The sequence below is a fragment of the Oncorhynchus keta genome, chromosome 28, assembly GCF_023373465.1.
Source record: "Oncorhynchus keta strain PuntledgeMale-10-30-2019 chromosome 28, Oket_V2, whole genome shotgun sequence".
Classification (NCBI taxonomy): Eukaryota; Metazoa; Chordata; class Actinopteri; order Salmoniformes; family Salmonidae; genus Oncorhynchus; species Oncorhynchus keta.
Window position 1 is genome coordinate 76,802,195 of NC_068448.1, and position 26,324 is coordinate 76,828,518.

The following is a 26,324-nucleotide window of genomic DNA, read 5'->3' on the forward strand; positions in this document are numbered from 1 at the left end:
GTCAGCAATAGACCCTGTATTAGGTAGACACCCTATTGAAACATGTCAGCAATAGACCCTGTATTAGGTAGGCACCCTATTGAAACATGTCAGCAATAGACCCTGTATTAGGTAGGTACCCTATTGAAACATGTCAGCAATAGACCCTGTATTAGGTAGGTACCCTATTGAAACATGTCAGCAATAGACCCTGTATTAGGTAGGCACCCTATTGAAACATGTCAGCAATAGACCCTGTATTAGGTAGGTACCCTATTGAAACATGTCAGCAATAGACCCTGTATTAGGTAGGTAGGTACCCTATTGAAACATGTCAGCAATAGACCCTGTATTAGGTAGGTACCCTATTGAAACATGTCAGCAATAGACCCTGTATTAGGTAGGTACCCTATTGAAACATGTCAGCAATAGACCCTGTATTAGGTAGGTACCCTATTGAAACATGTCAGCAATAGACCCTGTATTAGGTAGACACCCTATTGAAACATGTCAGCAATAGACCCTGTATTAGGTAGACACCCTATTGAAACATGTCAGCAATAGACCCTGTATTAGGTAGACACCCTATTGAAACATGTCAGCAATAGACCCTGTATTAGGTAGGTACCCTATTGAAACATATCAGCAATAGACCCTGTATTAGGTAGGCACCCTATTGAAACATGTCAGCAATAGACCCTGTATTAGGTAGACACCCTATTGAAACATGTCAGCAATAGACCCTGTATTAGGTAGGTACCCTATTGAAACATGTCAGCAATAGACCCTGTATTAGGTAGACACCCTATTGAAACATGTCAGCAATAGACCCTGTATTAGGTAGGTACCCTATTGAAACATGTCAGCAATAGACCCTGTATAGGTAGGTGAAACATGGCAATAGACCCCTATTGAAACATGTCAGCAATAGACCCTGTATTAGGTAGGTACCCTATTGAAACATGTCAGCAATAGACCCTGTATTAGGTAGGTACCCTATTGAAACATGTCAGCAATAGACCCTGTATTAGGTAGGCACCCTATTGAAACATGTCAGCAATAGACCCTGTATTAGGTAGGTACCCTATTGAAACATGTCAGCAATAGACCCTGTATTAGGTAGGTACCCTATTGAAACATGTCAGCAATAGACCCTGTATTAGGTAGGTACCCTATTGAAACATGTCAGCAATAGACCCTGTATTAGGTAGGCACCCTATTGAAACATGTCAGCAATAGACCCTGTATTAGGTAGACACCCTATTGAAACATGTCAGCAATAGACCCTGTATTAGGTAGGTACTCTATTGAAACATGTCAGCAATAGACCCTGTATTAGGTAGGCACCCTATTGAAACATGTCAGCAATAGACCCTGTATTAGGTAGACACCCTATTGAAACATGTCAGCAATAGACCCTGTATTAGGTAGACACCCTATTGAAACATGTCAGCAATAGACCCTGTATTAGGTAGACACCCTATTGAAACATGTCAGCAATAGACCCTGTATTAGGTAGACACCCTATTGAAACATGTCAGCAATAGACCCTGTATTAGGTAGGCACCCTATTGAAACATGTCAGCAATAGACCCTGTATTAGGTAGACACCCTATTGAAACATGTCAGCAATAGACCCTGTATTAGGTAGGTACTCTATTGAAACATGTCAGCAATAGACCCTGTATTAGGTAGGCACCCTATTGAAACATGTCAGCAATAGACCCTGTATTAGGTAGGCACCCTATTGAAACATGTCAGCAATAGACCCTGTATTAGGTAGGTACTCTATTGAAACATGTCAGCAATAGACCCTGTATTAGGTAGGTAGGTACCCTATTGAAACATGTCAGCAATAGACCCTGTATTAGGTAGGTACCCTATTGAAACATGTCAGCAATAGACCCTGTATTAGGTAGGTACCCTATTGAAACATGTCAGCAATAGACCCTGTATTAGGTAGGTACCCTATTGAAACATGTCAGCAATAGACCCTGTATTAGGTAGGTACCCTATTGAAACATGTCAGCAATAGACCCTGTATTAGGTAGGTACCCTATTGAAACATGTCAGCAATAGACCCTGTATTAGGTAGGTAGGTACCCTATTGAAACATGTCAGCAATAGACCCTGTATTAGGTAGGTACCCTATTGAAACATGTCAGCAATAGACCCTGTATTAGGTAGACACCCTATTGAAACATGTCAGCAATAGACCCTGTATTAGGTAGGCACCCTATTGAAACATGTCAGCAATAGACCCTGTATTAGGTAGGTACTCTATTGAAACATGTCAGCAATAGACCCTGTATTAGGTAGGCACCCTATTGAAACATGTCAGCAATAGACCCTGTATTAGGTAGGTACCCTATTGAAACATGTCAGCAATAGACCCTGTATTAGGTAGGTACTCTATTGAAACATGTCAGCAATAGACCCTGTATTAGACCCTGTTAGGTAGGCACCCTATTGAAACATGTCAGCAATAGACCCTGTATTAGGTAGGTACCCTATTGAAACATGTCAGCAATAGACCCTGTATTAGGTAGGTACCCTATTGAAACATGTCAGCAATAGACCCTGTATTAGGTAGGTACCCTATTGAAACATGTCAGCAATAGACCCTGTATTAGGTAGGTACCCTATTGAAACATGTCAGCAATAGACCCTGTATTAGGTAGGTAGGTACCCTATTGAAACATGTCAGCAATAGACCCTGTATTAGGTAGGTAGGTACCCTATTGAAACATGTCAGCAATAGACCCTGTATTAGGTAGGTACCCTATTGAAACATGTCAGCAATAGACCCTGTATTAGGTAGGTACCCTATTGAAACATGTCAGCAATAGACCCTGTATTAGGTAGGTACTCTATTGAAACATGTCAGCAATAGACCCTGTATTAGGTAGGTACCCTATTGAAACATGTCAGCAATAGACCCTGTATTAGGTAGGTAGGTACCCTATTGAAACATGTCAGCAATAGACCCTGTATTAGGTAGGTACTCTATTGAAACATGTCAGCAATAGACCCTGTATTAGGTAGGTACCCTATTGAAACATGTCAGCAATAGACCCTGTATTAGGTAGGTACCCTATTGAAACATGTCAGCAATAGACCCTGTATTAGGTAGGTACCCTATTGAAACATGTCAGCAATAGACCCTGTATTAGGTAGGTACTCTATTGAAACATGTCAGCAATAGACCCTGTATTAGGTAGGTACTCTATTGAAACATGTCAGCAATAGACCCTGTATTAGGTAGGTACTCTATTGAAACATGTCAGCAATAGACCCTGTATTAGGTAGGTACCCTATTGAAACATGTCAGCAATAGCAATAGACCCTGTATTAGGTAGGTAGGTACTCTATTGAAACATGTCAGCAATAGACCCTGTATTAGGTAGGTACTCTATTGAAACATGTCAGCAATAGACCCTGTATTAGGTAGGTACCCTATTGAAACATGTCAGCAATAGACCCTGTATTAGGTAGGTACTCTATTGAAACATGTCAGCAATAGACCCTGTATTAGGTAGGTACTCTATTGAAACATGTCAGCAATAGACCCTGTATTAGGTAGGTACTCTATTGAAACATGTCAGCAATAGACCCTGTATTAGGTAGGTACTCTATTGAAACATGTCAGCAATAGACCCTGTATTAGGTAGGTACTCTATTGAAACATGTCAGCAATAGACCCTGTATTAGGTAGGTACCCTATTGAAACATGTCAGCAATAGACCCTGTATTAGGTAGGTACCCTATTGAAACATGTCAGCAATAGACCCTGTATTAGGTAGGTACCCTATTGAAACATGTCAGCAATAGACCCTGTATTAGGTAGACACCCTATTGAAACATGTCAGCAATAGACCCTGTATTAGGTAGGTACCCTATTGAAACATGTCAGCAATAGACCCTGTATTAGGTAGGTACCCTATTGAAACATGTCAGCAATAGACCCTGTATTAGGTAGGTACCCTATTGAAACATGTCAGCAATAGACCCTGTATTAGGTAGACACCCTATTGAAACATGTCAGCAATAGACCCTGTATTAGGTAGGTACCCTATTGAAACATGTCAGCAATAGACCCTGTATTAGGTAGACACCCTATTGAAACATGTCAGCAATAGACCCTGTATTAGGTAGGTACCCTATTGAAACATGTCAGCAATAGACCCTGTATTAGGTAGGTACCCTATTGAAACATGTCAGCAATAGACCCTGTATTAGGTAGGTACCCTATTGAAACATGTCAGCAATAGACCCTGTATTAGGTAGGCACTCTATTGAAACATGTCAGCAATAGACCCTGTATTAGGTAGGTACCCTATTGAAACATGTCAGCAATAGACCCTGTATTAGGTAGGTACCCTATTGAAACATGTCAGCAATAGACCCAATAGACCCTGTATTAGGTAGGTACTCTATTGAAACATGTCAGCAATAGACCCTGTATTAGGTAGGTACCCTATTGAAACATGTCAGCAATAGACCCTGTATTAGGTAGGTACCCTATTGAAACATGTCAGCAATAGACCCTGTATTAGGTAGGTACCTATTGAAACATGTCAGCAATAGACCCTGTATTAGGTAGGTACCCTATTGAAACATGTCTGCAATAGACCCTGTATTAGGTAGGTACTCTATTGAAACATGTCTGCAATAGACCCTGTATTAGGTAGGTACTCTATTGAAACATGTCTGCAATAGACCCTGTATTAGGTAGGTACTCTATTGAAACATGTCAGCAATAGACCCTGTATTAGGTAGGTACTCTATTGAAACATGTCTGCAATAGACCCTGTATTAGGTAGGTACTCTATTGAAACATGTCTGCAATAGACCCTGTATTAGGTAAACACCCTATTGTCCCGACACCGTAGTAGGTGGCAGGGTCAATCCCATTTAAATTCCTGTCAATTCAGACTGTAAATAACATTTATGTTCCAAATGTTCCTAATTGAAAAGCATTGAAGAGATTTGAAATTAAAGTTCACATTGTACTTCCTGAATTGAAAAGGAAATGAACCCAACCCTAGAAGGTAGAAGTCGCTCCTAATCACTAGCCCAAAGACCAACTGATGATTATGGTTTGGAATGGGGATAGATTAGCCTGATCCTAGATCTGTGGTTAGGAGTGCCTCCTTCTTCAAGTGAGTAGCCGCCCACCCCCCGCCGCCTCCCCCCCCAGTGCAGATATACACCATATGTTTGTTTCTGATGAAAGACCTGAAGAGGATTCTTATTCCCCCTACCCTTTTTTCCCCCCGCAGCGTTCCCGATGCCAAACGTTCCCAGGGAGAGAACGTTCCAAAGGGGTCACACAGCCTGCCTGACTGGAGGAGGAAGACCTGCACGCATCAACCCGACCAGGAAGCCTCTGGGGGCCCAGAGCAGGTGAGACAGACCGAGAACAAAGCCACATCCAAAATGGCCCCTATTCCCTTTATAGTGCACTACTGTTGACCAGGGCCAAAAGGGGGTTCTGTACAGGAAGTAGGGTGCCATTTGAGATACAGACTAATTCTGACAAATACAAAGAAGTTACAGTTGTTGCTAAGCAATTAAACCATTGTTGTTGTTTTTTTCAGATTGTCATGTATCACGTTCAAATGTATGAACAGGCATTTTGATTGGTTGTTTTTTGTGTTTGTTTGTTTTAACTTTAAAAATGTCCCCATAGCCGTGGGGGGTTACATAGACTGAGAAAGAGTTAATTTAGACCAGGCAGACATGTCCTACTTTAAGATGGGTCCGTCTCTACTTCTCTACTTCTCCCCTGTAGCATGTGTTGTGTCAATGACGACCAAATTAGGGCCGATGCTCTGTAAAAGCAACGTGTGTGTGTGTGTGTGTGTGTGTGTGTGCGTGTGCGTGCGTGCGTGCGTGTGCATGTGTTAGTGCATGTTTGTGTGTGTGTGTTTGTGCTCCAAAGTCAAGTCTAGCTCAGCAGCAATACGAGTGATATCAGCGTTAGCCAGGGTGAGGCGCTCTGCCCTTTGACCCCTCTCCCCACCCGCTATAGCTCTGGGTCAGAGTCCAGCAATGCCTCATTCTTGGGGCCCTTGTCATGTGACAGGGGTTACGTAACAGGCAACAGCTCTATGGCATTCCTGCTCTGGCAAATAGTGTAATGGAGCTACAGTATATGTTTTAAAGCCACACTCGGGTCAAGTAACTTCCTCCTAGAGAGCAAATGGGTGTTCAGGGTTTTGCTCCAGCCCTACTTTAACACAGCTAATTCTATCTATCTGGTCCACAGCATCAGGGCAGTGAGAAGAGGGGCAACCACCCTGCCAGCATGAGGCAGCCACTGGGACCAGACAGGTAATCACCGGCTATATCAATGTTCAACCCACCAGGCAATCAGGAGTTGGAGTGCTGACTTAGGATCAGTTTGGCCTTTTAGATACCAATGCATGAGATTATATGGACATGGGGACCTGATCCTAGATCAGACTCTGGATACATAACGGCCCCTGCTCTACATCTAGGGTCTACTGAGAAAAGCCAGTGAACGAAACAAGAAGACAGTCGATCACTTGACCCAGTGAATACAGGCATTATTACCCTCCTTCTAAAAGGGTCCTCACATTGACTGACAGCGAAGAGACTTCCCTGCACAGACATATTGGCTCAACACTGAGCCAGATGACAGTACAGTTTCTACATTGTGATAGGTGTTGCTTCGTAGACACATTTGTTTGTTGTCTTTGGCTGTAGATGGACTATGAGAGGAATGTCGGATACAGAAAGCTAACAGTGTGACTGTGTTCAGGAAATACCCACCAGCACAGCGGTGCCTGTCAGAGAAGGCCTAACATTATGCTAGCTAGCGTGCTAACAGAAGAGCGTTAGCGTCAATCCCCCCCCACAACAGGGCCTGACAGGGAGGACCTAGCATTACGCTAGCGTAATTACACAACATATACCCAATACACACAAATCTAAGTAGGAATGAATTAAGACTATATACATATGGATGAGCGATGTCAGAGTGGACTAAGATATGTAAACCTTGACTAAAGTGACTAATGTTCCATTCCTTAAAGTGGCCAGTGATTCCTTGGCTATGCCTGTAGGCAGCAGCCTCAAATGTGCTAGTGTTGGCTGTTTAACAGTCTGATGGCCTTGAGATAGAAACTGTTTTTCAGTCTCTCGGTCCCTGCTTTGATGCACTTTTACTGACCTCGCCTTCTGAATGATAGCGGGGTGAACAGGCAGTGGCTCGGGTGGTTGATGTCCTTGATTATCTTTTTGTCCTTCATGTGACATTGGGTGCTGTACGTGTCCTGGAGGGCAGGTAGTTTGCCCCTGGTAATGCGTTAGGCAGACCGCTCCACCCTCTGGAGATCCTTGCGGTTGCGGGCGGTTCAGTTGCCGTACCAGGTGGTGACACAGCCTGACAGGACGCTTTCAATTGTGCATCTGTAAGAATTTGTGAGGGTTTTAGGTGACAAGCATTTAGCCTCCTGAGGTTGAAGAGGCTCTGTTTCACATTCTCCACCACACTGTCTGTGTGGGTGGTCCATTTCAGTTTGTCAGTGATGTGTACGCCAAGGAACTTGGAAGCTTTCCACCTTCTCCACTGCGGTCCCATCGATGTAGATAGGGGGGTGCTCCCTCTGCTGTTTCCTGAAGTCAACGATCATCTCCTTTGTTTTGTTGATGTTTAGTGAGACGTTGTTTTCCAGGCACTCCCAGGGCCCTCACCTCCTCCTTATAGGCTGTCTCATCATTGTTGGTAATCAGGCCTACTACTGTTGTGTCGTCTGCAAACGTGATGATTCAGTTGGAGGCGTGCTTGGTCACGCAGTCATGGGTGAACAAGGAGTACAGGAGGGGGCTGAGCACACAACCTTGTGGGGCCCCAGTGTTGAGGATCACCGGAGTGGAGGTGATGTTTCCTATCTTCATCACCTGGGGGGGCCCGTCAAAAAGTCCAGGAACCAGTTGCACAGGGCAGGTTCAGACCCAGGGCCTCAAGCTTAATGATGAGCTTGGAGGGTTCTATGGTGTTGAATGCTGAGCTATAGTCAATGAACAGCATTCTTACATAGGTATTCCTCTTGTCCAGATGGGATAGGGCAGTGTGCAGAGTGATGGCGATTGCATCGTCTGTGGACCTATTGGGGCGGTAAGAAAATTGAAGTGGGTCTATTACCAACCAGTCTGTCGAGCAACAGGCTTCAATTCTTCTTCACCTCCCTCGTTTATCCTGTATCGTTGACGACGAACCTTCATCTCTGTCTCTCCTCCTTCAGGGAAAAGGGGAAGAAAGCATACTTGGCGGCAAATGGGAGCATGGTGCCACCAGCCTCTCAGCGAGCGCGACAGTCGACAGGGAAAGGTGGGTATCGATGGAGATGATTTTGCCCTGATATTCTAAAGCTCTGAAATGGCTTGATGTTTTTTTGTTGTTGTTGTTGTTTGGAGGAAAAGGCTTAAGCGACAGTCTCACCAGAAGTGGGCGGAGCAAGCAGAGCTAGGCGGGCGGAGCAAGCAGAGCGAGGCGGGGGGAGCAAGCAGAGCGAGGCGGGGGGAGCAAGCAGAGCGAGGCGGGCGGAGCAAGCAGAGAGAGGCGGGCGGAGCAAGCAGAGAGAGGCGGGGGAGCAAGCAGAGAGAGGCGGGGGAGCAAGCAGAGAGAGGCGGGGGAGCAAGCAGAGAGAGGCGGGGGAGCAAGCAGAGAGAGGCGGGGGAGCAAGCAGAGAGAGGCGGGGGGAGCAAGCAGAGCGAGGCGGGGGAGCAAGCAGAGAGAGGCGGGGGAGCAAGCAGAGAGAGGCGGGGGAGCAAGCAGAGAGAGGCGGGGGAGCAAGCAGAGAGAGGTGGTGGGAGCAAGCAGAGAGAGGTGGGGGAGCAAGCAGAGAGAGGCGGGGGAGCAAGCAGAGCGAGGCGGGGGGAGCAAGCAGAGAGAGGCGGGGGAGCAAGCAGAGAGAGGCGGGGGAGCAAGCAGAGAGAGGCGGGGGAGCAAGCAGAGAGAGGAGGGCGGAGCTAGCAGAGAGAGGAGGGCGGAGCTAGCAGAGAGAGGAGGGCGGAGCTAGCAGAGAGAGGCGGGCGGAGCAAGCAGAGAGAGGAGGGCGGAGCTAGCAGAGAGAGGCGGGCGGAGCAAGCAGAGAGGCGGGCGGAGCAAGCAGAGAGAGGCGGGCGGAGCAAGCAGAGCGAGGCGGGCGGAGCAAGCAGAGAGAGGCGGGCGGAGCAAGCAGAGAGAGGCGGGCGGAGCAAGCAGAGAGAGGCGGGCGGAGCAAGCAGAGAGAGGCGGGCGGAGCTAGCAGAGAGAGGCGGGCGGAGCAAGCAGAGAGAGGAGGGCGGAGCAAGCAGAGAGAGGTGGTGGGAGCAAGCAGAGAGAGGCGGGGGAGCAAGCAGAGAGAGGCGGGGGAGCAAGCAGAGAGAGGCGGGGGAGCAAGCAGAGAGAGGCGGGGGAGCAAGCAGAGAGAGGCGGGGGAGCAAGCAGAGAGAGGAGGGCGGAGCAAGCAGAGAGAGGCGGGGGAGCAAGCAGAGTGAGGCGGGGGAGCAAGCAGAGAGGCGGGGGAGCAAGCAGAGAGAGGAGGGCGGAGCTAGCAGAGAGAGGCGGGCGGAGCAAGCAGAGTGAGGCGGGCGGAGCAAGCAGAGCGAGGCGGCTGGAAAGGGACGGGACAGGCAGAGCAGGGACTGTATGCTAGCAGGATAGTCCATATCTCCAATGTTTCCATCAGTGGATGAATTGGTCGAATCGAACCTAGCTAACTCTTCCAATTAAAAGGAGCTAGAAGAAAGTGATTAATAACAAAAAATATATTTTATTTTGTGTGACTACAGCGCCAACGATTTAACCCAAAAATAGAAACACAATTTAATTGATCGGGGCTTCGGTTGGGTCATTATCAGAGGATTCGGTTGGGTCATTATCAGAGGATTCAGTTGGGTCATTATCAGAGGATTCGGTTGGGTCATTATCAGAGGATTCGGTTGGGTCATTATCAGAGGATTTGGTTGGGTCATTATCAGAGGATTTGGTTGGGTCATTATCAGAGGCTTCGGTTGGGTCATTATCAGAGGATTCGGTTGGGTCATTATCAGAGGATTCAGTTGGGTCATTATCAGAGGATTCGGTTGGGTCATTATCAGAGGATTCGGTTGGGTCATTATCAGAGGATTTGGTTGGGTCATTATCAGAGGATTTGGTTGGGTCATTATCAGAGGCTTCGGTTGGGTCATTATAATTCAAAACAATACTTTCTAAAATAAATCATACACACTTTACACGCTCGCCATTGGTGAGTTTAGGCCTTTACTACTTGTAGTAACTACATTCAACCAACAGAGAGCAATGTTGTACAAGTTTATAAGGCATAGCTTTTCAGTCAACATCTGATCTGCTTATCTGTGTGTCTCAGCCATACGCATATGCCTTCAAGTTGATTTGATGTAAATCAAAGGTTTTCAAATCATATTTGAACTAAATCTAATTGAATGAATGTTGGGGTTGTATGTGCGTCTAGACGGAGACTCCGGTCAGGAGGTATACGGCGAAACCTCGTCTGAGAGCTACAGCTCAGCCTCCAGCCCCCAGCACCACGAACCAGAGAGCCTGGACAGCGAGGACGAAGAGGATAAAGGTGAGACAGACACACATATACCATGATTAGATTTTGGGCTTGTCTTATTTTTGGGACATCACTAAGACTTTTGTTCTCCCTCTCACTCTCTCTTTCATTTTCTCCCTCTTTTTCGCATTCTCTCTTTCATTCTCTCTCTCCCTCTCTCTCGCTCTCTCTTTCATTCTCTCCCTCTTTCTCACGCTCTCTCTTTCATTCTCTCCCTCTCTCTCTCTCCCTCTCTCTTTCATTCTCTCCCTCTTTCTCTCTCTCTCTCTTTCATTCTCTCCCTCTCTCTCTCCCTCTCTATCCCTCTCTCTCGCTCGCTCTCTCTTTCATTCTCTCCCTCTCTCTCGCGCTCTCTCACTCTCTCTCTCGCTCTCGCCCTCACCCAGATACGGACAGTACCCAGGGCCCAGCGGACTCCTTCTTCCCCTGGCAGGAGGTCTCAGGTGGGGCCATGCCCACCATCCACCACCTGGTCTCTGCCAAGCCTGTTGGGGAGCCCCCCAGCCTTGACTATCCCCCAAACACCTTCATGCACCCCCTGCCCTGCATATTTCCCAACGGTGCACTACCTGCCGATGCCCCTCTGCCAGTCATGCCCCCCCACCAGGTGGCAGCTGCCCTGGTAGACAACAAGGTGGTCGGAGGGCTGATCATGCAGGTGCCCCTGGTCCTCCGAGAGCCTACGTCCACCACCGTGCCAGTTCCCGTGCCAGGAGATCCAGAGCAGATGCCCATGGTACTCCCAGGGTTTGGCTCCCTAGCCCTGGGCTTACACTCCCCTGGCAGCCCTGCCCTGCAGCCCCCGGTCCAGCACTTCAAGACAGCCCCTCCACAGACCACTGCCAGCTCTGAGGGTGTCACCACCCTCCCTGCCCACCAGCCCCTGGTGGAAGCTATAAGTGTCATCACCCCTGGTCCGCCCTATGCCTCACCCCTGCAGCCTGCCTACTCCAACCCAGACCCTGCCGCCCCCCTAACCCCATCCGTACCCCTGGGGGACCTTAGCATCCCTCACATCAAGCACCCAGATGTGTCTCTTTTCTCGGGCCTGCCCTCCCTGTACCCTATGGCTCCTATCCCCACTTCCGTCATGGCCACAGTAGGGGTAGCGCCTTCCCCTGGACAGGTTCAGGCGGTGGTGCCCCCGTCCGTACCCACCCACACCCCCGGCCCAGCGCCCGGCTCAACCCAGACCGACTCCGCCTCCTACGTCAACAGCACCAGTAACTCCGTCACCCAGCAACAGGCGCAACCACAACAACAGCAGCAGCAGCAGACGACTCACCAGGAACAGGCCATGTGCTGCGGGGCGTGCGGTTGCCGAGGCGGCTGCGGCAACAGCCGTACAGCGCCATCGTTTTTTTTCCCCCACCAGATGGCGCCACGGCAGGTGTTTGGTGCGACGCCCATCTTCCAGCTCACGTCCATGTGCGCCAGCAACTACCTCAGCCAGCCGCCCCCGCAGAGCAACGGCCAGGCCCAGCTGACATTCTTCCCCCACGCTCCTTACGCTGGCCAGACCCTGCTGCACACCCATTCTGACCATGTACTGGGCACCCAGCTAGGCTATAGCCTCCAACAGATGGTGTCGCCCTTCAACCGTTTCTACCCGCACATGTACCCCTCCAGCGTGGGTATGGTGCCCGGTTCGGGAGGCGGCGGAGGGGCCCTGGGGGGAGCGGTCGGCGCCAACAAGAACTTCGGCAACGTCTCCTGCTACAACTGTGGGGTCAGTGGGCACTACGCAAAGGACTGCAAACAGCCCTCTGTTGATTCATCACAGCAAGGTAATAACGCCACGGCCAGGGGCCTCTTCAGATGGACCCATTGGGCCCCTCTGCGGCACCCCCCTTCAGCCCGCTCTTACTCTCTATCACATACCAGTGCTTTATAACCCTACACCCACCCACACAGAGGGTACCCTTGACCAAGTTTGGGAAGGCACACCTTTTCAGTAACCCTCCCCACCTCCATTGGCAGGACTTATTTACAGCCAGGAGCTGCTGTTAAAGTGCTCTCTCTCATCTCAGGAGATCTGTGGACGTTTTTCTCTCAAAACTCTCTCTTAGCAGTTAAAAATGAAAAGAAAAATCCCAACCGCTCAGGTGCATTTTGGGAATTCATCTCAGTGGTTTCTTGTCTTCTCGGAAGGTTATTTTAATCCTCCCATTTTGTGTTGTCTTCTTTGTTCCGCTGACGCCGTCCCCTCTCTGTTTTTCAGGCAGCTTTCGGCTGAAGTACGCTGCCACCCACTCTCCCGAAGGACTAGACAACGTCAGCTGAACACGGCTTTTCGTTCCGTCATCTGGTTCCTTGGTCACGAGCGGTCCAAGAGAACCCTCCATTTCAAGAGGGTTTCACTCTGATGTTTCTCAGTCATTGTCATTGTTGGTTTGACCTTTTTAAAGAGCGTGTGTGAGGAGGGTCCTGAGTACTTGTGGCGGAGACGTCCTCTACGTCCCCGTCACAGCTGAGAGTGAAGCTGTCTTGTTTCCATAGAGACCCCCCCCCCTGATCCTTTAGATGCTTTTGGTATTTTGCACTGTAAACTGGCACAAGACAGCAAGCAGCTCATGTTCACTAACTTATTTTTGATATTAGAGTGTGGGAGCTTGGGAAAATGACACCACGTCTCTTAGAGTACGGGAGCTTGGGAAAATGACACCACGTCTCTTAAAGTACGGTAGCTTGGGAAAATGACACCACGTATCTTAAGAGTGTGGGAGCTTGGGAAAATGACACCACGTATCCTAGAGTGTGGGAGCTTGGGAAAATGACACCACGTCTCTTAGAGTACGGGAGCTTGGGAAATGACACCACGTCTCTTAAGAGTACGGGAGCTTGGGAAATGACACCACGTCTCTTAGAGTACGGGAGCTTGGGAAATGACACCACGTCTCTTAGAGTACGGGAGCTTGGGAAATGACACCACGTCTCTCTGGTAAATGACACCACGAGAGTACGGGAGCTTGGGAAATGACACCACGTCTCTTAGAGTACGGGAGCTTGGGAAATGACACCACGTCTCTTAGAGTACGGGAGCTTGGGAAATGACACCACGTCTCTTAAGAGTGTGGGAGCTTGGGAAAATGACACCACATATCTTAAGAGTGTGGGAGCTTGGGAAAATGACACCACGTATCTTAAGAGTGTGTGAGCTTGGGAAAATGACACCACGTATTTTAGAGTGTGTAAGCTTGGGAAAATGACACCACGTATCTTAGAGTATGGGAGCTTGGGAAAATGACACCACGTATCTTAGAGTGTGGGAGCTTGGTAAATGACACCACGTATCTTAGAGTATGGGAGCTTGGAAAATGACACCACGTCTCTTAGAGTATGGGAGCTTGGAAAATGACACCACGTCTCTTAGAGTATGGGAGCTTGGGAAAATGACACGTATTTTAGAGTGTGGGACGTAAATGACACCACATCTTAGAGTATGGGAGCTTGGGAAAATGACACCACGTGGGAGCTTGGGAAATCTTAGAGTGTGGGAGCTTGGGAAATGACACCATGTATCTTAGAGTGTGGGAGCTTGGGAAATGACACCACGTCTCTTAGAGTATGGGAGCTTGGAAAATGACACCACGTCTCGTGGGAGCTTCATGTATCCTAGAGTATGGGAGCTTGGAAAATGACACCACGTATCTTAGAGTGTGGGAGCTTGGAAAATGACACCACGTATCCTAGAGTGTGGGAGCTTGGTAAATGACACCACATCTCTTAGAGTGTGGGAGCTTGGTAAATGACACCACGTATCTTAGAGTATGGGAGCTTGGAAAATGACACCACGTCTCTTAGAGTATGGGAGCTTGGAAAATGACACCACGTATCTTAGAGTGTGGGAGCTTGGTAAATGACACCACATCTCTTAGAGTATGGGAGCTTGGAAAATGACACCACGTATCTTAGAGTATGGGAGCTTGGTAAATGATTTTGTTCTCTGAATACATGGGGATTCTGCGTGATCTGGATTAAAGAGTTTCCTATACTTCATTTTTACAGCGGTATATTTATGCCTCATTGTTATTGGACGAGGATTTGAATGGTTTAACTGTACAGCTACGAAAGATGAGTACAAACAAAAAAGTTCACGTAAAAAAAAAAAGCTGGGAATACTTTTAAAAATATTTTTTTGCTGCAGTGTTTATAAATGTACAACATATTTAGTTATTCTACGTAAGGAATCTGGCAGTATCAAAACAATGTTTCTTAAAGCATTTGCCACTTGATAATAATGTGAAGCGCAGAGTAAGACGTTTTTAATCATCATGTTTGTCATGAAGTTAAATGCTGCTGGGTGTTTATTTTAGTTATAATCTTTGACAATATGCACTATAACTACCAGGAATTCTGAAGTTTCTCAAGTGCACTGAAACAGTCCCAGAAGAACTAGAGCCAGATGTTATTGCAACAGTGAAGCTCTGACAATATACACTGTTGTCCCTCCATCCAATATTCTCTTGGAAATGCTGTGCTGACCTGCAGAGTCGGGCCACCTTTTGGCTCCTACTATTGATAACACTGTTCTCCTCTGAAAATAACTATTTTCTTTTAGCCATTTCTACAGGACTGTAGTGGCCAAGGCAAATATCATGTAACTTTTCTGGAGATTCATTATATTTATTCCCACTTCTTCATTTAAAATGTAGCTGTGAGATCTCTGTATGGCATATATTTGGTACATTGGTTAATGTACAACAAAGAAATATGCACATACACACTACGAATTGTGTGTGTTTTCATGTGGAGTATGAACACGATTAGTGTGAGCACTAATGGAGGGGTCTGACAGTTGTTTGGGGTATCAGGATTAGTAGCTTTCCAGGGATTGATTTCTTTTTTTTTTTTAAGTGAAAATAACGAAACTGCAAAGCATTCCAGTAGACTAAATCTGATCTTTCTTGGTCCTCCCTATTGTTTAAAGTGAAAGACAGACATTTTATGACAGTCTGGAAACTTTAGCCTGCTCTGATATTTTTTTTTTCACTGATATACAAAAAAATGCAATACATCTGTTTGATTCCTCCCGTATGTGTAGGTGAAAGGCAGGAAATATGGTACTTCTGCCTGTAACTAGTTAATCATACTTTTCATCGGGCAAACCAAATAAAAATGTTCGACTTGCCCCAATGGGCAAGTGCCTTTTCAGACCTTAAAGTCAATCCCTGCCTTCTCAGACATATCACTTGAGAGAATTCTCAATGATTTAGAACTCTTTCATGTCTGTCTTAAGATTTGGGGTCTACAAGTTGTAAAACATGTACAGTGGGGAGAACAAGTAATTTGATACACTGCCGATTTTGCAAGCTTCCTACTTACAAACCTTTGAGGTCTGTAATTGTTATCATAGGTACACTTCAACTGTGAGAGACAGAATCTAAAACAAAAATCCAGAAAATCACATTGTATGATTTTTAAGTAATTAATTTGCATTTTATTTCATGACATAAGTATTTGATTCATCAGAAAAGCAGAACTTAATATTAGGTACAGAAGCCTTTGTTTGCAATTACAGAGATCATACGTTTCCTGTAGTTCTTGACCAGGTTTCCACACACTGCAGCAGGGATTTTGGCCCACTCCTCCATACAGACCTTCTCCAGATCCTTCAGGTTTCGGGGCTGTCGCTGGGCAATACGGACTTTCAGCTCCCTCCAAAGACTTTCTATTGGGTTCAGGTCTGGAGACTGGCTAGGCCACAACAGTTGTTGGCTTCTCACCAAGCTGCTTGCCTATTGTCCTGTAGCCCATCCCAGCCCTGTGCAGGTCTACAATGTAATTCCTGATGTCCTTACACAGCTCTCTGGTCTTGGCCATTGTGGAGAGGGTGGCGCCTGTTTGATTGAGTGTGTGAACAGGTGTCTTTTATACAGGTAACAAGTTCAAACAGGTGCAGTTAATACAGGTAATGAGTGGAGAACAGGAGGACTTCTTAAAGAAAAACTAACAGGTCTGTGAGAGCCGGAATTCTTACTGGTTCTTAGGTGATCAAATACTTATGTCATGCAATAAAATGCTAATTAATTACTTAAAAATCATACAATGTGATTTTCTGGATTTTTGTTTTAGATTCCGTCTCTCACAGTTGAAGTGTACCTATGATTAAAAAAAATGACAGACCTCTACATGCTTTGTCAGTAGGAAAACCTGCAAAATCGACAGTGTATCCAATACTTGTTCTCCCCACTGTATATATTACACTTGTGCATACGGAGTACACACTCATTTGTTGATATGATAAGTTTAGTCAATTTTCATTAATAGCCACACTTAGTACTGTTTTCCTCCAAAAACATGATTAAAAAGCTGCCCCCCAACTGGTGAGGTACTCTAAATCTCTTCGGTTTGATTAGATGGAAACAGATATTTCTCACATTTACCTAAAGTGTTGAGGCAAACTCGGAATTTGATTTTTTTTAAAACGGTGTGGACATGTGTTGAACATAGGGAAAGAAAACTCTTTACAGAATTGTATGGATGATTGAAGAACCATGTGAGCTTGGAGGGCGATTGTACATATGAACATGCCAGTTTAAACTTGTTAAACTTTCCTGGTTTAAAAAGGCTGTACTGTATGGGGTACACTCACTGTTACCTTCGGGTGTATGTTTACTGTACTCTTTATGTAAATGTTATTGTACTGGAAATGTCAAATATATTTCTAATACGAATTGGGTTTTTATGCAAATTGTTGATCTGTTTTCCTGGAATTGACAGCAATAAATACAAAATCATACAGTATTCTTGTTTATTTCACTATTTCACTGTGTATATTTAGACCATACACTGCTTGGATGTAGTTTTTTACTTCAATAGTACTCTACATTCGTTTGTTTGATCCAGTTGGTTTGCCGTAGTAGTCAGCTGAAAATAATTGAAAAGCGCACTTTGACAGGCCACACGGTGTGTGTCTGCAGTTAATTGTTTAATAGATGGTTCCCTGGAACGTGTCTGTAGAAAACCACCTGTCTGGAAAAGGACCACATGACATTCACAAATAACCCGTCTTAGGTGAGTGAGTAGCTGCTATATAATATTTCCCCCGATCAACTGGTGACGAACATATTTTAGGAAGGTTTACTCTGTTGATCTTGACAACTTTCTGTTGAAGTTACGATTAGCTACGACTTTTTGTCTTGTTTAATTGGTGAATTACTTGCCGATTTACTTAACATAACTATTGATGTCTGCTTGGCTACCTGGACGTGATCAAACATTTGGCCACCGCTCCAAAATCAGGAGAATAGCATAAATGTAACATCAGAGAGAACGGGACATTTTATCATTTAGGTGTAACATTAACTAGCTGCTTTGTTTGTGTTGCGTACTTTTTTTCAAAAGTAACATCCGCATTAGATGGATAATTGCGTCCCATTCATTGACGGGTCTGTTTCACTGATACTAACACGTTTTACTCTTCTGTCCAAGTTCTGCCTGCCTTCCTCTCACACAAGTTACAATGTCAGCCGTGTCTGTGGCCAATACTAACTTCACCCTGGCGTTGTTCAAGAAGATCACCGAGAAGAACAAGAAGGGCAATGTTTTGTACTCCCCTCTCAGCATCTCCGCTGCCCTCGCCATGGTTTTTCTGGGGGCCAGGGGCAACACTGCTACTCAGATGTCAGAGGTGAGTCCGTGTGACCCGTTTTATTTTCGAAGTTCCGTCGATACGACACACTGTAAAACCGTAGTTATCCTGTATGACTCGGTGGAGTATGGCCCTTGTAACGCCAGGGCTTTGTTTACCATGACCAACTACACAATGTATACACGCATGTACAACACTTTGGGTTAAAAGCTTCTGCTAAATGGCAACAACAACCAAAGAAACATACAGTACCAGTCAAGTGTGTGCTATCTAATTAGGACAACGTAGACATACAGTACCAGTCAAGTGTGTGCTATCTAATTAGGACAACGTAGACATACAGTACCAGTCAAGTGTGTGTTATCTAATGAGGACAACGTAGACATACAGTACCAGTCAAGTGTGTGCTATCTAATTAGGACAACGTAGACATACAGTACCAGTCAAGTGTGTGCTATCTAATTAGGACAAGGTAGACATACAGTACCAGTCAAGTGTGTGCTATCTAATTAGGACAACGTAGACATACAGTACCAGTCAAGTGTGTGCTATCTAATTAGGACAACGTAGACATACAGTACCAGTCAAGTGTGTGCTATCTAATTAGGACAACGTAGACATACAGTACCAGTCAAGTGTGTGCTATCTAATGAGGACAACGTAGACATACAGTACCAGTCAAGTGTGTGCTATCTAATTAGGACAACGTAGAACATACAGTACCAGTCAAGTGTGTGTGTGTGTGTGTGTGTGCTATCTAATGAGGACAACGTAGCAGTAGTTGAATGAGATGAATATACTACAGTTCAAAGATCTGGGGTCACTTAGGAATGTCCTTGATTTTTGAGAAGCTTTTTATTTTTGTCCCTTAAAATGAAATCTAATTGATTTAGAAATACAGTGTAGACATTGTTAATGACTTGTAGCTGGAAACGTCTTATTTATTAAAATGTACGGCTATGTTGACAGGGTGAGGTCCCTCAGTATGGTGATGGTATGGTGGGGTCCTTGAGGACAAGTAGTAGTTGTGATAATATGGTATCAAAGATCTGGGGTCCTTCAGTATGGCTTTTATTTTTGATAATATTGATTTGGTATGGTGGGGTCCTTCAGTATGGTGATAATATGGTATGGTGAGGTCTCAGTATGGTGATAATATGGTATGGTGATAATATGGTATGGTGAGGCTCCTCAGTATGGTGATAATATGGTATGGTGAGGCTCCTCAGTGTGGTGATAATATGGTAGGGTGAGGTCCCTCAGTATGGTGATAATATGGTATGGTGAGGTCTCTCAGTATGGTGATAATATGGTATGGTGAGGTCTCTCAGTATGGTGATAATATGGTATGGTAAGGTCTCTCAGTATGGTGATAATATGGTTTGGTAAGGTCTCTCAGTATGGTGATAACATGGTATGGTGATAATATGGTATGGTGAGGTCTCTCAGTATGGTGATAATATGGTATGGTGATAATATGGTATGGTGAGGTCTCTCAGTATGGTGATAATATGGTATGGTGAGGTCCCTCAGTATGGTGATAATATGGTATGGTGAGGTCTCTCAGTATGGTGATAATATGGTAGGGTGAGGTCTCTCAGTATGGTGAGGTCTCTAAGTATGGTGAGGTCTCTCAGTATGGTGATAATATGGTGTGTTGATGTTCCTCAGTATGGTGATAATATGGTATGGTGAGGTCTCTCAGTATGGTGATAATATGGTGAGGTCTCTCAGTATGGTGATAATATGGTATGGTGAGATCCCTCAATATGGTGATAATATGGTATGGTGATAATATGGTGTGTTGATGTTCCTCAGTATGGTCCTTGGTAATTCCCAGCTCTAGTAGCCTTTTATACACTTCCTCAAAATAGTCCGAATTAAACTACGATAATTCAAGAAATCGGTCATTAATTTAGTAGTTCAGTTGTAGGGGTCTTAGTCATTACATTTGACATCCAACGTAGATGTTTGGTGCAGTATTTCTCAAGTGAGTGTGCATGAAAACGAGTCTATCATTGAATGGCAACTAACACTTCAGTAGGGATTCAATGTTGACCAATCGGCGAAGGGGCGTGGGCTTCGGCTGCCCCAAGAAAACAATGTGCATGAACAGCCGAAAAAACCCTTACCAAAGACCAACAAGACCGTCACAAAATGTTGTCATTTTAATATATGCACAAACTGTTCGGGATGTGAAGCATTCTGACTTCTTAACCCAGGACTACTCCACATAAAGAGCCCCATTCTGACTTCTTAACCCAGGACTACTCCACATAAAGAGCCCCATTCTGACTTCTTAACCCAGGACTACTCCACATAAAGAGCCCCATTCTGACTTCTTAACCCAGGACTACTCCACATAAAGAGCCCCATTCTGACTTCTTAACCCAGGACTACTCCACATAAAGAGCCCCAGCTGCCGCTGATTCTGGTGGTGTGTATATAGTAAGGAATGAGTAACCTCGGGTGTCTGCTAGATACTGTTGCGCTTTTGGTGAGGTAGTCGCAGTTTGTAGAAACTTTTGGACTGTAAAAAAAAAAAAAAAAAAAAAACGTTTTTCAACGGAATGAAACTGGGATGGACCTACCTACCTGAATTTGTCCAATAGAAACTTGTTTACGTTGCAAAGCGTTTTCAGTTTGTAGTAAACGGTTTCCGTTTCGACGGACAATGTTTTGCTACTGTGTGACTATTGAATACACCCCTGCTGGGAACACGATACTACTGCAGGCGTTTTTCTTCTGTGGTTTCGTTATGGGATATTAGCCCTATACATAAAATACACATGTAGCAGCAACTCCTGTGTGTATAGCCTCGCTATTGTTATTTTACTGCTGCTCTTTATTTATTTGTTACTTTAATTTTATTCTTAACTGCATTTGAAAGATTAGTGGAATCTGTGTGGGTAGCTGGACAGGTAGGATGACTGACAGTGAAGGTGAACAGGTGGTCAGGTGACAGAGGAATGGATGAGACTGAGGCAGGAATTCCTTTAACCATAAAGTGGTATATTTACTGAGTAGTCTGGTGGATTCATGGACGCACAGAACTTCTGGATCAGATGGAGTTAAGGAAGAGACAGCAGCGAGATCAGGCGATGGCAATTTCCTCCTTTTATGGAGTTGAGATCTTTCGGACATTTCCACCTGACCTGATTAAAGCGCCCCTGGCCCAGCTGAGTAAATGGCAATGCATTAAAGGATTATTCCACCAACTCCACGGGCCTTTTCTACAGCGTTGTTGATTTATGGGCTTGTAAGTAAGCGTTTCACAACACCTGTTGTATTTTGCACATGTGACACATACAATTTTATTTGAGGCTGGAGGGAATACTAGCTTATTTTCTCTACTAAGGTTTCAATGTGTTATATTTTGTTTCTTCATAATTGTTGATAAGGAAATATAAACAGGAAGTTCTGGTCACAAACCAATCATTTTGTTAAGCAACATGAATGTAATCTGTGCTTGTATAAGTGAGATGGATGTCACAGGAAGATGCAACCACAATGTCACATTAGGTACATGTACATGTAAATGATTTGACCCTCCCCCTACTTCTGTCACTAGACGATGTGCTTCAACAAAGCTACGGGTGACATCCATGTTAGCTTCGGCAAACTCATTCATGACCTGAACCTGCAGGGAGCCCCATACTCACTGAGCCTGGCCAATCGCCTGTACGGAGAACAGTCTTACCGGTTTGTTGAGGTAACGTCCACAATGTGGAGTAAGTGTTGCATCTCAAATTAGATTTTTTCTTTCTGAATTGACCCCAATGACTGTATTAGAAAGTCATTATGCAAAGAGATACACCACACTAGCGATTTCCAGGATGTCCTATAAGTTCTATGACAAACTGTACATAGTCTAGTCCATTGTAGACTAGACTCTTTATTTTACGTACCAAGGGGTTTATAAAGTTAGGATATTGACTGTCTTAATCCTCTTGCGTCCGTGGTAAATGTGACAGACTTTCCTCGGGGACACCAAGAAGCACTACGATGCCGAGCTGGAGGCTGTGGACTTCAAGTCCAACGCGGAGGCTTCTAGAAAGAACATAAATGCTTGGGTGGAGAAGCAGACCTCTGGTGAATAGAGGCCAAAAGCTGTCTCCATGTGCACAATAGCATGAACTTTTCTTTAATAAAATAATAATTAACGGCCTGTATTGATATTATTCACTGAAATGTTTAATGATAAAGATTTTTTACACTGAATGAGAATAGTTAAGGGACCAGTAGATTGAGAATTAATTGATTTCCTCCATTAGGTGTCATTGATTTCCTCCATTAGGTGTCCTTGATGTATCTGCTGTTTACAACAAAGCTGTAGGAGAAGAAAGTAATTATCACCTCTAGTCTCTGTATTTTTTGTAGAGAAAATAAAGGACCTGTTGCCGGAGGGGGTTGTCGACCACCTGACCAGACTGGTGTTGGTGAACGCCATCTACTTCAAAGGCAACTGGTGTAAGAAGTTCAAGGAGGCCAGCACCAGCGATGCCCAGTTCAAACTGAACAAGGTACCAACCAGCCTGACAAAAATAACCTATTGTTCTAATGTCTGTAGTGGACACGCCTGGTGATCATTCATCATGAGTCTTTAGAGTAGCGCTTCTAAGGCCAAAGAGATTACTTTCACCAAACCGCATTTTAATCTTTATTATATTTTATTACATTTTTATTTATTTACCATGTGTCAAACGTGTAGCTTGATTCACTTTCATGACAATCAATGAGTGACTTTTGCAACCATGGTAATTTGTGACGACACAATAATTTGACACCACCTTTCATTGGATCCAGAATGAGTGCAAGCCAGTGAAAATGATGTGTCAGACGGGCAAGTTCCCCCTAGCCTTCATCCCTGAGGCCAACTGCCAGATCCTGTGTCTGCAATACGAGGGGAACGAACTGAGCATGTTCATCATACTCCCCAACGACATGGAGGACCACGTCACTGGTCTGAAGAAGGTAGGACTTGTCTACTCCGTCAGCAACATGGGGTTTGTGACCTAAAACGATACACGGTTAACTGCACGGCAAATACCTGCATTATGGTAATTAGAGGGTTAGCTCAAACCGAAATCAGTCTGTCATTCTCATATTTTTAGAAGTGTCAGTCATGACTGTCCCCCCCAAAAAAAACACAGCTGGAGAAGCTGCTGACCTATGAGAAAATTGTGGCGTGGACCAGGCCTGACATGATGGACACAGTGGAGGTTCAGGTGGGCCTGCCTAAGTTCAAGCTGGAGGAGACCCTTGACCTGAAGGACTTGCTGATCAGCATGGGCATGACGGACGCCTTCGACCTCTCAAAGGGTGACTTCTCGGGCTTGTCGCCCAGCAACGACTTGGAGCTGTCCGAGGTGGTGCACAGGGCCTTTGTGGAGGTCAACGAGGAGGGCACAGAGGCGGCGAGTGCCACGGTCGCCATTATGGGGATGCGCTGTGCCTTGAGGACCCCCACATTTGTGGCCGACCACCCCTTTCTCTTCTTCATCAGCCACAACACCGAGAGCATTCTGTTCTATGGTCGCTACTGCTCCCCTTAGGAGCTTTAGCAAATGGGACATTCCACTTGGGTATTAAAGATGTGTGTATATATGTATATGTATGTATATATATTACTGAAGCTGCTACATCAATATCGCATCTGTGCTTGGTGATCTTTGTCCAACAAAAATGATGTGTTGAGTATATTTGTGGTGAATTTTCTTACTGGTATGATGTATATTTTTACCTTTATCATGATCAATGTTTGTCTCCTCTGACCACCTAATTCAAATACCATTATCCTCAAACGTGTTTTTGTACTTTTCTTTTTGCTCACGATCTCCTAGTCTTCTGATTTGAATACTGGAGTTCTATTCAATTAAGCAACTATGTTTACAGAATAGTAAAGAATATATATCAACTAGTGTGGGTCATTGTTAGTCACACTTCCAAATCTAAGTTACTATGTAGCACTGATCATTTGTGCATATCTGGGCTTCTTGGGACATCCCTATCCTAACCACTCCCCTTCCCTTTACCATAACCCTTACCGAACCATTGACAATGAGGTAGGGACATCCCAAGGACCCCGGCTAGCACAAATCAAACACTGTTATTGATGTTGGTGTATAATAAGTCACATTCTCATCGATGATAAGCCTACACAACAGCACTTTGAGTGTTTCTAAAATCCTCAATGGGGGGCAAATGAATGGTAGAAAAACAATAGGAACCGTTTCCCTGTTTTAGGTTTTATGGGCATTATGCCTCATACTGTGGTACTCTATCTTATCGCAGCGTTGGCCAACTCCCTGACCAACATGGCTGACCTTCTGAACTCCACCCTCTCCACCAGTACAGTTGGCATCCTGTACTGGTTACTGATTGGTTGGGAAGTTGACACCCTTTAAAAAAATAGAAAAACATCCTGGTTTACAAATAATGATGGCTCTGCAGTAACTTTTATTTCTAGTCAGTGTGAAAAATATTATGTTGATATAATGGCTGAGATATTTAGATGCAGATTCAAAAGTTTGGGGCCACTTAAATGTCCTTGTTTTTGAAAGAATCACTTTGTCCATTAAAATAACAATTGATCAGGTAGACAATGTAAATGACCATTGTAGCTGGAAACAGCTGATTTAGTGTTTTATTTTTAATGGAATTCTACATAGGTGTACAGAGGCCCGTTATCAGCACCATCACTCCTGTGTACCAATGGCACGTTGTCTTAACTAATCCAAGTTTATCATTTTAAAAGGCTAATTGATCATTAGAAAACCCTTTTGCAATTGTTAGTACAGCTGAAAACTTTTGCTGATTGAATAAGCAATACAATTGGCCTTTAGGTTAGTTGAGCATCTGGAGCATCAGTGTTTGTGGGTTCGATTACGCTCTCAAAATGGCCAGAAACAAAACTTTATTTTGAAACTCATTATTCTTGTTCTGAGCAATTACGGCTATTCCATGTGAGAAATTGGCAAGAAACTAAAGATCTCATGCAATGCTGTGTACTACTCCCTTCACAGAACAGCACAAACTGGCTCTAACCAGAATAGAAAGAGTGGGAGGCACCGGTGCACAACTGCGCAAGAGGACAAGTACATTCGTGTCTAGTTTGAGAAACAGACGCCTCGCAAGTCCTCAACTGGCAGCTTCATTAAGTAGTACCTGCGAAACACCAGGCTCAACGTCAACAGTGAAGAGGTGACTCCAGGTTGCTGGCCTTCTAGGTAGAGTTGCAAAGAAAAAGCCATATCTCAGACTGGCCAATTAAAATGGCTGTAGTTATGGGTGGGCCAAGTAGAAAGCCCCTTGGTAATAACCAGGTCCAGAGTATGGCTGTAGTTATGGCTGGGCCCAGTAGAAAGCCCCTTGGTAATAACCAGGTCCAGAGTATGGCTATGGTTATGGGGGGGCCCAGTAGAAAGCCCCTTGGTAATAACCAGGTCCAGAGTACGGCCACAGTTATGGAAGGGCCCAGTAACATGTTGGATAAAGTCCATAGATTTCAAAAGATTCATAAATTCAATGGCCTTGGAGTCAGCGTCTTTAATATTAAAATCACCCAACACAATGATTTTATCATTGTTCTCAAGGACAATAGACAATAGTTCAGATAAATCAGTGAAGAAAGTGGGGCAGTGCTTTGGTGGCCTATACAAGGTGATGGCCAGCACTGGTGGCTGACATTTAAACAGTATATCATGATACTCAAAGGACCCAAAGTCGCCAAACGAACAGCTGAGAGCGTTAGTAAAAATGGAGGCTGTCCCCCCCCCCACCCTTTTTCAATTTTTAGATAGAGAATGGGGGGGGGGGGATTCAATAAAAGCAGTACTACAGTTTGATGATGGCTATGTTTCAATGAGATACATGCAATCAACTTTTAGCTCAGTAATGAGGTAATTCACAATAAATGTTTTACAAGTGATTGCTCTAACACGTAAAAGTGCCATTTTCAATGAAAGGGTAGGAAAGGGATAGGGGGATACCTAGTCAGTTTGTAGTATACATTATGTTAGTGTGGGTATTCGAACACAGCTCTAGTCAGTTGCACAACTGAAATGTGTCTTCCATATTTAACCCAACCCCTTCTGAATCAGAGAGGTGCGGGGGGCTTCCTTAATCGACATCCACGTCTTCGTCACCCAGGGAACGGT

General features: G+C 44.9%; 2 protein-coding genes across 2 annotated transcripts in view; both read left to right on the forward strand.

Moving 5' to 3' along the window:
- LOC118361801 (zinc finger CCHC domain-containing protein 2-like) overlaps window positions 1-13,964 on the forward strand; it is a 67,453-nt gene extending 53,489 nt beyond the window's left edge. The window contains exons 9-15 of the mRNA XM_052484252.1: window positions 5,262-5,385; window positions 6,251-6,315; window positions 8,253-8,338; window positions 10,467-10,583; window positions 10,958-12,358; window positions 12,793-13,512; window positions 13,567-13,964. Of these exons, the coding sequence (XP_052340212.1) occupies window positions 5,262-5,385; window positions 6,251-6,315; window positions 8,253-8,338; window positions 10,467-10,583; window positions 10,958-12,358; window positions 12,793-12,854 (1,855 nt within the window). The 3' untranslated portion in view covers window positions 12,855-13,512; window positions 13,567-13,964. The remainder of the gene's footprint in view (window positions 1-5,261; window positions 5,386-6,250; window positions 6,316-8,252; window positions 8,339-10,466; window positions 10,584-10,957; window positions 12,359-12,792; window positions 13,513-13,566) is intronic.
- A 3,469-nt stretch (window positions 13,965-17,433) lies between these two features.
- Window positions 17,434-24,477, forward strand: LOC118361802 (leukocyte elastase inhibitor-like). The gene is made up of 7 exons (XM_035742040.2): window positions 17,434-17,588; window positions 18,006-18,204; window positions 21,737-21,877; window positions 22,140-22,257; window positions 22,546-22,688; window positions 22,972-23,139; window positions 23,319-24,477. The coding sequence occupies exons 2-7, from the start codon at window positions 18,037-18,039 to the stop codon at window positions 23,718-23,720; spliced, it is 1,140 nt and encodes a 379-aa protein (XP_035597933.1). The 5' UTR covers window positions 17,434-17,588; window positions 18,006-18,036; the 3' UTR covers window positions 23,721-24,477.
- The last annotated feature ends 1,847 nt before the right edge of the window (window positions 24,478-26,324 follow it).